The sequence below is a fragment of the Eufriesea mexicana genome, unplaced genomic scaffold, assembly GCF_001483705.2.
Source record: "Eufriesea mexicana isolate 0111107269 unplaced genomic scaffold, ASM148370v2 scaffold10051, whole genome shotgun sequence".
In the NCBI taxonomy this organism is placed as follows: Eukaryota; Metazoa; Arthropoda; class Insecta; order Hymenoptera; family Apidae; genus Eufriesea; species Eufriesea mexicana.
Window position 1 is genome coordinate 233,226 of NW_016917902.1, and position 10,552 is coordinate 243,777.

The following is a 10,552-nucleotide window of genomic DNA, read 5'->3' on the forward strand; positions in this document are numbered from 1 at the left end:
CAGGACTAACAAATTTATTCCAATCATGAGTCCCTTTTGGTACTAATTTTAAAACATGTTCAGCAGCAATTATGCCTCCCAGCCATGAAGGCAATGTTCTATTTAATGTTGTAAGAAATATTGAACCACCAGGTTTTAAAGAATTTATACAACACTGTGAAAGGCAAATATATTATCATATAGCTTTTGTTGTATTACATTAACTACTTTTTTTTAACTAAAAAATGATACCTTTAAAAATAATTCCTTATCATTTACATGTTCTATAACTTCTGAAGCCACTACGGCATTGTATACTTCTTTATTATTTGGGGAAAAATCTTCAATGACTGTTTGAATATAATTTAACTTCCCATCTAAACTAGGATCTAACATAGCATGTTCTTTTGCTGTTGTTATTAAGTCTGAAGAAGCATCAATTGCAGTTACATCTGCTCCTATTCTGGCTAAAGGTTCTGATAATAATCCTCCGCCACACCCAACATCCAAAATCTTGATTCCTTCTAATGGTAAATAAGGACATTCTGCTTTGATTCCTGTATTTGCAAGACCATCTCGAACAAATTGTACCCTAAGAGGATTTAATGCATGTAAAGCACGCATTTCACCATTGATATCCCACCATTTGTTGCTTAATTTAGAATGAAGATCTATTGTTGCAAGATCAACTGTGGATCTTTTTACTGAAGTAGATTTCGTTAATTGATCAGTTTGTTCAGTTAACCTAAAATGACAAAACAGATTTTTTTTTTTTATAATACGAATATTTTATTTTAACAAATGTTAATGAATTAAATATTTAGGTTAGATACCGGTTTCGAAAAGTAGTACCCGTAGATATGGATCGTATGTGTAAAATTTTAATGGTCCTCATGATTTTCTTGTGTAAAATCTTTAACTACAATTATAAATTTTTTGATATAATCAAAATTTTCGATCATATGAAAAAACAAATGAGATATATCACATATCGATTACACATTGATACACCACTGCTTCAGCGCAAAACATTTGACGAAAATTAACAAAAATCATTATATTTCTATTTATTTATACAAATACGATATATTGTAATATTGGAGAAAATATTAATAGACATAAATTAAGTACATTAAGAAATTACAAAAATATTTTATTTTATTTTATTTTATATCTATATAAATATTAGACAAAAATTTTATGTTTATTAAAATTATTAATAAAATTTTAAATATAAACATACGTACCTACAACTAATATAGTGATATTAATAAAATTTTCTAAAATTAACATTTGTGCATTTAGCGATACATAAATTTTCAAGAAAAATTTTTTTAATTTACAATTTCTTTATAAATTCTACGATTTTAGATTTGTTACATTTTAAATATCGTTTAAGAAAAAGTATTCAGTTTGAAAAAAAAAAATTAAAAAATATGTAAATATATCCATTAAATGTCTTATCGAAGCAAAGAATGAATGTTTTATCTTTATCTCACCATTTCGACCTAATATCGATATCTATAATGAAAATATAGATATGTATAATCAATCTGAGTTTTCAATAACTCTTATACGTGATTGAAAGTGATAGATTTATGATCAAGATAGTGTAAAACAACAGTTTTCAATCAAATAAAAGCTTTAGTAAACATATTAATTGAGTATACAATTTTTTAATTTTATTAATATAAAAAATATCATTTTCTTTATGTTAATGTTGAGTTTTATTTAATTTTAAATAAATAAAAGATTTTCCTTTCTTGGGTATTTCATTTATACATAAAAGGTTATACAATTATAAAGTATATATAAAATTTTAGAAAAATTTACAATTTAACATAAAATTTGTTTTCTTTTCTATATTTCCATGCATATAACAATACTGTAAAAGAATTTTCTTTCCTTTTTCATTGTAAATATATATTCTTTATATACCTTACATATATACAGGTACAGTAGAGTCCCGCTTTAACCGACCACATATTTGTTCGTAGCAAAACAATTGATCAAAGAGAAAGTTATTTATATATTTCGAGATTATTTGCGTTTTGTGAACTTTTTGTTATATTCTTTTTAAGCATACAATTTCTGTAGTATAAATGATAAATATCTGCCTTCGGATTAATCAGTTAATTGTTTAACTGGCCGGCATTGGATCTTGCAAAAGCCAATTAAGCGGGAGTCTACTGTCCATATATACTACTATATCCATCTATATTTACACCTACATATGCATGCCATTTGCATTTACATATGGGTATATACATATGCATACATACACATATTTATAGTATGAACATATTATGTATATATATATGCATATGTATACATATATATACACACATATAATGTATATATGACGTACAATACAGATGTGTACTTATTAGTATACATAATTAAACACACACATATATATTTTCGCACGTAGAATTATCACCTGCCCGATGGTATTACTCGTCCGGTAACACCCTGTATGTACCCATAGGCACGGATGCACGTATATACATAAACATTTGTATTTATACTGACTAAAAGGTATCTATTATAAGAAATATCAGTATTACGAAATTATACTTTTATTTTCAAGCGAATAAGATTATCCTTGTACCTCAAATCACACTCAACTTTTAAAGTACAAATTTCAGCTTACTATTTTCAAATTATAATTATCCTATCTATGGTAAGACTATCTATATGTTTATTTATATAGTTTAAGACAACTTAACATCGAAATTTTATACGACTACAATAGTTCGATGTTGAAAAGGAAGTCGGTACCTATTAACCTACTGCAGAAAAGAGATAATCTTGAGGTTGTTGCCGATAGATGACAGTTGAGATGTACAACACAAATTTAAGTTCTCATTTAAACTTTATAGTTACAAAATAGAACGAGTGTTTAAGAATTCGCAAATATTTAATGGTAAATAAGAGTATTTAAATAATAGTAAGCATTACGTAATATCCCTAAAATTAAATATCCCTAGATATTCGTGGATCTATCGGTTACTAAATTGCACTGCTATCTAGCGTTCTTAAAGTGTATAAAATTTTCGAGAACATGTAAAGTCGTAATAAAATCTTTATCGTTAAAATTTTCATGACTTAACAATGGCGTACGAGAAGATGGCGAAAAAATGTTTTCTTCGATTGCTAATTTAATTTAGAGGAAAAGTAGTTTCATTAGTAATTGAGTTCAATAATATGGTCTCGTTAGTAACGGTAAATCCTAGGGACTTAAGTTTCCTGCAGGTTGACCTAGTTTGTTTTGCTTCAATTTCGTATTCTTCTGCTGCTGAACTTGCTCATCCAGAGGTTTCTTGGTGACAAATTGGAATTAGTGGTAATTGCGTTAGTTTAACGTTCACTATGAGCGAAACGTACAGGTTAATCGAATTTATCGAACTGTACGACCTACATACAGAAATTTTACTGTAGCAAGCAAGATTTCAGGTCCAAAATTAAAAAGAATATGGGAGATATATACCCCTATAAAATATTTTTGCATACCTTATTTAAGTGTAATTTTTCCTTGCTGAAGTATATGTCTAAAAGGTGTACCATATTTAAGTGTACCTATAAATATACTCTCATAAGTTCACAGACTTTTAATATCATGCATTATATTTACAACCCCGATCTGTCATGTCCTGATTATCGCCTGTTTTTATCCGTGAAAATTGGAATTTTCTTACGAATAGAAATTTCGAGAAATCATTAAAATCAAAGTTGCAGTAAATTTATTTTTTAAAAGTGAGAGACAAGGATTTTATAAAATAGGAATATATAAGCTCGTAGAACGTTGGAAAAGAGTTGTAGAATTAAGTGGTGATTATTTTATAAAATAAAATTGCTGTTTAAAAAGGATTGGAGCATTTGAAATTTGTTCAGTAACCTCGCACAAACTTTTCTGCTACTTAATATAATACTGCTCATTCAAACCGCGATGAAACGGCAACAGAAAATCGTACGATGACTTTTAAGAGGTTTTTGTAAAGGGGAAACTTTTCTCTATAAGGTGCATTTAAAATAAGTAGCAAAAAAAATTGTCAAGGTTCATAGAAAAAAAGTTTTTAGAAAAAGAGTATTCACAATTTTGCACTTTACTTTTCGAAATATGGAAAATTTTGAGAACCATCTGTACATGTATGTCAAAGTAGAGGCTTCAAGCTTTAAAACGAGCCAAAGTTAGTCGTCATACGATGTTTCTTTAAGAAGTTACAGCAGTTCGAATATTGACAATTTTTCGACGAGTATTTCTTAAGGCGGTTTTCATGTAATAAATCCAATAAAAATCAATTTCTTTGGAATTTTTTCCTGAGGAAACCACGATACCTTTTGATATGCGAGGTTATGTCATACTGGTCTGTTCCAACTAGAATTTGAGATATGGCAACCATTTGGAAAAATATGCGTTTCGAGAAAAACGTATTCAAAGTATTTCATACGAATGTGTGTTCGCGTCGCACACAATGAAAAACGCTATTAATTTCATTAATTTTTCAAATTCAACAATATCCACTAGTAGAAACACTTTCGAAGACATACTTTCAGAAAATAAAATGAAAAAAAAACTGATTTTCTGAAGATTCTAAACTATAATACACCCTTAATACAAAAAGAGATAGAAAAATAGAAAGATACTTCCACTTGTAAAGTATAATTATTTTAATTTCGTAATCTTTTGTAAATTATTTCTTTTGTAGAAGATACTTAAGGTATTTAATTATTTGTTCACTTTAACGACATATCGCGAATTACATACCACGAATAATTTTTGTAGTCCCGTTATCAGCAATGGTAAACACAACAGATCCGAAACGTCATCTGAAAAATAATTATTACCTTAGATCTATGAAACATACATATACCTGTGACCTAGTTTAAATGTTGTTTGTGCCTTCATATATTTGTATAAGGTAGTTCAAACTACGGAAATTGCGATACAAATATATTCCCCAACACGTTCTTATATCGTAGTTTAATTTAATCACGTGTAATCGGTTTACAAATTGAACATTGATATTATCATATGAGATTTAACTCTGGATCAATCTCATCAATACTGACCTTTATTTAAATATCATAAATCTAATATAATTATATGTACGTATTAATTTCTTATTATAGCATTTAAATTAATATCATTGACATATACTATACTTAGTTGCATAAGTTTAGTTAACTCTAGTGTCGATAGAATGTCCTTGTGGCGTTATGGTTAACACTGCTGATTATTTACTGCAGCACCTGTCTTTTATTTTCTTCAGTATACCTGACTACCTAATGCAATAACTATGTTATACCTTTCTCATTACGAAACACAATACCTACACTTTATTTCCCTAAATTATTAAATAAATAATTATTTAATATAATAAATTAATATATTAATATAAAAATTTACATATTAAGCTATTTAATAATAATTATTTAAATGAATAATTATTTAATATTAATTATTTAATAAAAATGTCCTTAATTATTTGATAAAATCCCGAGGTCTTACGTCTCTCAATAAACCTAACCTCCAAATAAATAGAAATATTTGTATTAACTTAGGCAAAACGTTTAATATTATCTATTACTGTTTCTTGGAGAAAGATTTTAGTGATCAGTCAACAATGACGTAGCAAATATGCTTTAGATAGGCTAAATAGATACACCATTTAGATATTTCAACATTTAAGTAACAAGGAACGAAGAGGGGTGTGAAGTCCTGACAGTGGACAAAGATCGTAAACACGCTGTCTGAGTAATTCGTTGCAACGACTGAATCATAAAGGCATCGATAACCTGGCAAGGCGGATAATTACTCGTGTTATCAAGGTTACGTGACGTGAACTCTTGTTTGAGGATCGCAGAAGGAAATGATACTGTCTACGACGGATGCTTCTTCCTACACACATGATGGCCTGCCACTATAAATTTCGCGATAAGCAAGATCTCAGCATGTTTCGCGTCTTTCAGTAGCAATCTGTTATCTGACACATTGATCAAATAATGTTTCAGTTGTAACTCGACATTCGTCCGACAGTCTATGCCACGAGAGGGCAGATGTGAAAGATGGGCACCGACTTGGAGAAAGGGGTGTACACGTCGCCATATGGCTCCAAGAAATGGGAATATTTGTCTATTTTAACGTGTAATTACTAAATTATTTGTCTATTTCAACGTGTAATTACTAAATTATTTGTCTATTTTAACGTGTAATTATTTGTCACTATATCACGAATTTTTATCCCCATAGTTACTAATTTATCACTAAAATTACTAAACCTGTCGAAACGACTAGTCCAGAGTTAGTGAGAATATACAATTAGTTTTTGAAGCAACTAATTTTAACGTTTATCGGAGTAATTATAAAAATACAGTACCACTTCAGTGAATTGATTAAGTGTACATTACAGGTCAATAGTTCAATGCGAAACAGTGTGTTTGCAGTGTTGGAAATTAATGTGTGGTGTATTCAGAATTACGTCGTTCGTTTGAATATCATATTCGTTGATATCGAATATGTACTGTTGTGTATGAAGTAATAAATACATTGGTTCATCAGGTTCCATTATGTGTGCCTGTATGGGATTCATCGTGGGATGGAATTCACCGAGCATCGTGAAGTTAATGGCTGACGACTCTTCTATACCAGTTACACCATCAGCTGTTTCTACACTGGTGGCTGTTGTGGCTATTGGTCATATGATAGCACCACCGTTCAACACTTTCATCGTTGACAGATTTGGCAGGAAAAATACTATGCTGCTCAGTGCTTTACCGCTATTAGTTAGTTGGAGCTTAATCACTATAGCGACATCTATTTGGGTAAATAAATAATTTATTTCCTCGGTTTAACGATTTGCCTCTATTTTCTCAACTGCATGACCATTTTATTCACTGTGGTGGCATCATTCCCACCCTTGCCAATAGATGGATTCCTACTTGAAGGAGGTTCGAGGACTGTTTTACAAGTCCTCGGTAAAACCCTCCGCTTCCTATACATAGAATTTCTCAACATTTCAATAGTATCCCCGTCGAAGGCAGGGCCTGCTAGATAGCCTTACCGATGAGTTCACTGGCAGGCCCACGACCAGGAAACACATCCCTTCCTTTTCCTTTCGTCCTTTCTAGCACTACCCTAACATAGAAAATACCTGGGATCAGCCAACTGACAGTAACCATGGTAGAGGACCCCAACAATTATTATATCATGATAAAATAAAATTCGATAAATATAACATATTTGTAGAAATAATATTACTAAAAATTTCTATTCACTATATATGACACATTTGTGTAGAATTAACAGAAGAACTCTAATCCTAATTTTACATAATAATTTTCACTTTAATATAATAATTTCTCCTTTACGTTATAATTATATATTAACCTATTATAGTCGACCAGAGTATATTAACTCTGGAGTATTTTTCTCCACAGGAACTGTACATAGCGAGACTACTGGCAGGGATATCACTAGGAATATTCGTCTGTGTCTGTCCCATGTATATAGGCGAGGTGTCATCGACAGATACGCGAGGTGCTGGGAACTCGATGGCAGCCATCATTTACAACATTGGTATTCTCTTAACCTTCGTAATCGCTCCTCATCTCTCTTTACCTCTAATGGCAGGGGTTTTCTTGATCATCAATTTCGTCTTCGTGATCACATTCTGGTTCATGCCCGAATCCCCGTACTTCCTGGTGATGAAGAACAGGATAGACGAAGCGGAGGAGGTGTTGGAAAAACTACGAGGCAAATCGGACGTCTCCGAAGAGCTACGAACGATCGTCGACACGCTGACGAAGGACAAGGAGTCGGCCAAAACCGGAGGCTTGAAGGACATCTTCACGTCGTGGGCCAACTTCCGGGCGTTGCTCATTATCACGCTCTTCACCGTGACTCATCATTTCGGTGGCTACTTCGTGATCCTGGCATATGGCCAGTTGATATTTAAGTCAACCAACAACGTGTTCTCGGATTACACGTTGAACGTGGTAATTGGCCTAACGCAGCTAGTCTCCGCTCTTCTCACCGGTTTCCTGGTAGACACGCTCGGACGCAAACCTCTGATACTCGTGTCGGGTGTCAGTGCATCGATTTGCAATCTTGTGATCGGTGTTTATTTCTACGCCAATGAGTACACGCGTGTTGACACGTCGTCGTTCTCATGGGTCCCGTTTTTGTCCTCCATAATTCTCATTTTCTCCTTCAATTGCGGTCTAGTCTGCCTGCAGATCGTTCTCATGTCAGAGATCTTCGCGACGAAGGTCAAGGCTGTCAGCACGTGTCTGGTAGGCGTGATCAGTGGACTGCTTGGCACTCTGGGCTGCAAGCTTTACATATGGATAGCGATAAGTTTGAACTACGGCCATTCGATACCATTTCTGGTCTACTTTGTTGTCGTGGCAGTCTGTACAGCGATCATATTTCGTATCACGCCTGAGACCAAGGGCAAGACATTCGCGGAGATCCAAATGGAGTTGAAGAAGTAATCGTTTCTCGTTGTTCGTTGATTGATCAGTGCGCAGATGACAAGTCTATGCTCCGTTCAACGAGAATTCACGGGAAATATAAACAGACTGTTCACGTGATTTGTAAGCTATGGCTGCAGCTGAGTGACTGTCAAACGTTGATGTTCAGCGATGAATAACGAGGAACCGAGGGTCTTTGCACGCGAAACCAGTTTCTTTATTTATGTGCAGGGCTCAGAACACGATGTTCCAGTCCTAGTTTGATCACGAGTCTTTTGCATGTACTGTGCGTCCAAGGCAAGAAGGCACAGCGTGTTATCCTCACGGCTAACTCCGTTGACACTCCCATGATCACAGGGGAGATAGGATAACGACAGCATCGGCATAGTCTTTCAATCGTAATCTTAGCTTCCTATTTTTCAACCCTTTACACTCAAAAGACCGTTTTTTTTTCGGTCACCGTTCAATCAAATTTTGGAGATCGATATTAGTATCTCAAATTTAAGGTAACGTAACAATAGACCTTCAGTCACCGTTCAATCAAATTTTGGAGATCGATATTAGTATCTCAAATTTAAGGTAACGTAACAATGTGTGAGGTATCGAAATCAAATAATTCTACGAATTAATTATTACACGATTTCTTATTTAATGGTGAAAATAGTATTGTCAGTCTTATATCAGAATCTTTTAATTTCTACTTTTCTCTGGACAAAATGTCGTCGAGTGCAAGAACTTAATAGCTAACATTTAGATCGAAAGGCTAAATATGGCCGATGCTGCCATATCCTATCTGACTTGGTCTCGTTACAGCCCATCGATGATATTCGTCACCGTCCTCTGCCAATAGCGGTCACTGCCTGTGATCATGGGACTGTCAGAGGATTTATACAGCCGTGAGGATGAAAACAGACTGAGCCTTCTTTCTTCGGACAGATAGTACATACGAAGGTCGCGTGATCAGAACAGGTCTGGAATGAATAATAGTTGTTTATATTCTAGTACTCGTTAAACGAAGTATAGTAACATTAAGCGATTCTCTCGCTAGGGACTAGGGAAAAGCAATGGCGCCACAAGCTCTTGCGGGAACGTGTCGTGATACTAATAAGTCTATATCGCTATTGCATGATCTATTAAGTTATGTTAAATAGGAATTTATATAAAATTATTTATGTACAAATTTGTGTATAGAATTAAATTATTGTATATACTATTGGAATACTATATATGATGTAAATACGGGAAGAATGTGATACATAAAATTGTGTATGTGACAGTAACGTCTTTAGGACTCCTAGCAAGAGGATCGCTGTGTAAAATAGGATAATTTTGCAACATCGTTCTTTGAATTAGTATCGTTTTTATGAAGGGAAGACTGGATCTGCGGTGGTCTTGAGTGTCACGATGACTTGCAGATCATCATTTTTTTTTTATTTGGATGCAAGATGTTGCGTGTTTTGTACAGAAGGAAGCGTTTGGAAACTGAATCTTGTTTTCCTTTCACGTGAACTATAAATAATGAAGATAAGTTTATAATTTGAATGTCAGTTGCGAACAGTTTAAACAGTCAATGATACGAGGAAAGCACAAAAGATAAAAAATATCCGAGGACAAACTCATTGGGAAAATTATTTCCCAATATCGTTTACTTTAATTTAAGAAGACAAGATCAACAAATTTAATTAAATTATTCGTAACATAAATTTGACATTCTAATTACAGACCTTCACCACCTAATTACATTCTAATTACAGACCTATTACACCTAATTACATTGTAATCAGGTATCAGAAAACATAAGCAGTTATATAATTGCTATTGTTATCAACAAAATTCACTATAAAATCGCTAGAAATAAATATTCCCTATTTCTTCCTTTTACCCTCTATGTATTAAGATTAACATAATTTTATTTTTAAAATTTTTATTCCTTCATCAAGTGAAAGCAACTTTTTTAAAAATATTTTTTCTAATGTTGCAATAACAATAGTATATCTTCCACAATGTCTCGTGAATACTCAAAGGAAGTCGTAAGTACATCGAATATAATCCTCACTGTCTCAAAAAAAAAAAGACAATTTTGAAATATCAAATAATA

At 32.8% G+C, this 10,552-nt stretch overlaps 2 protein-coding genes across 3 annotated transcripts in view; one reads left to right on the top strand and one right to left on the bottom strand.

Moving 5' to 3' along the window:
• The window catches only part of Coq3 (ubiquinone biosynthesis protein COQ3, mitochondrial), a 1,377-nt gene extending 403 nt beyond the window's left edge, over nt 1–974 (bottom strand). The window contains exons 1-3 of one of the 2 annotated variants that reach the window (XM_017908148.1): nt 813–974; nt 232–724; nt 3–154 (exon numbers count right to left, since the gene is read on the bottom strand). In XM_017908148.1, coding sequence (XP_017763637.1) covers nt 3–154; nt 232–724; nt 813–874 — 707 coding nt within the window. In that variant the 5' untranslated portion in view covers nt 875–974. The remainder of the gene's footprint in view (nt 1–2; nt 155–231; nt 725–812) is intronic. The other variant, XM_017908147.1, reaches the window with a different exon arrangement.
• A 4,992-nt stretch (nt 975–5,966) lies between these two features.
• On the top strand, nt 5,967–9,409 carry LOC108553285 (facilitated trehalose transporter Tret1). Its single transcript, XM_017908122.1, has 4 exons — nt 5,967–6,127; nt 6,542–6,804; nt 7,420–8,897; nt 8,976–9,409. Exons 1-3 carry the CDS (start codon nt 6,049–6,051, stop codon nt 8,473–8,475), a joined length of 1,398 nt encoding a protein of 465 aa, XP_017763611.1. The 5' UTR covers nt 5,967–6,048; the 3' UTR covers nt 8,476–8,897; nt 8,976–9,409.
• The last annotated feature ends 1,143 nt before the right edge of the window (nt 9,410–10,552 follow it).

Coding starts and splice junctions, on each gene's coding strand:
- LOC108553285 (XM_017908122.1), top strand. CDS start 6,049: ATGGGCACCGACTTGGAGAAAGGGGTGTACACGTCGCCATATGGCTCC. Junction 6,128..6,541: donor ATATTTGTCTATTTTAACGT/GTAATTACTAAA, acceptor TTGGTTCATCAG/GTTCCATTATGTGTGCCTGT. Junction 6,805..7,419: donor CTATAGCGACATCTATTTGG/GTAAATAAATAA, acceptor TTTTCTCCACAG/GAACTGTACATAGCGAGACT.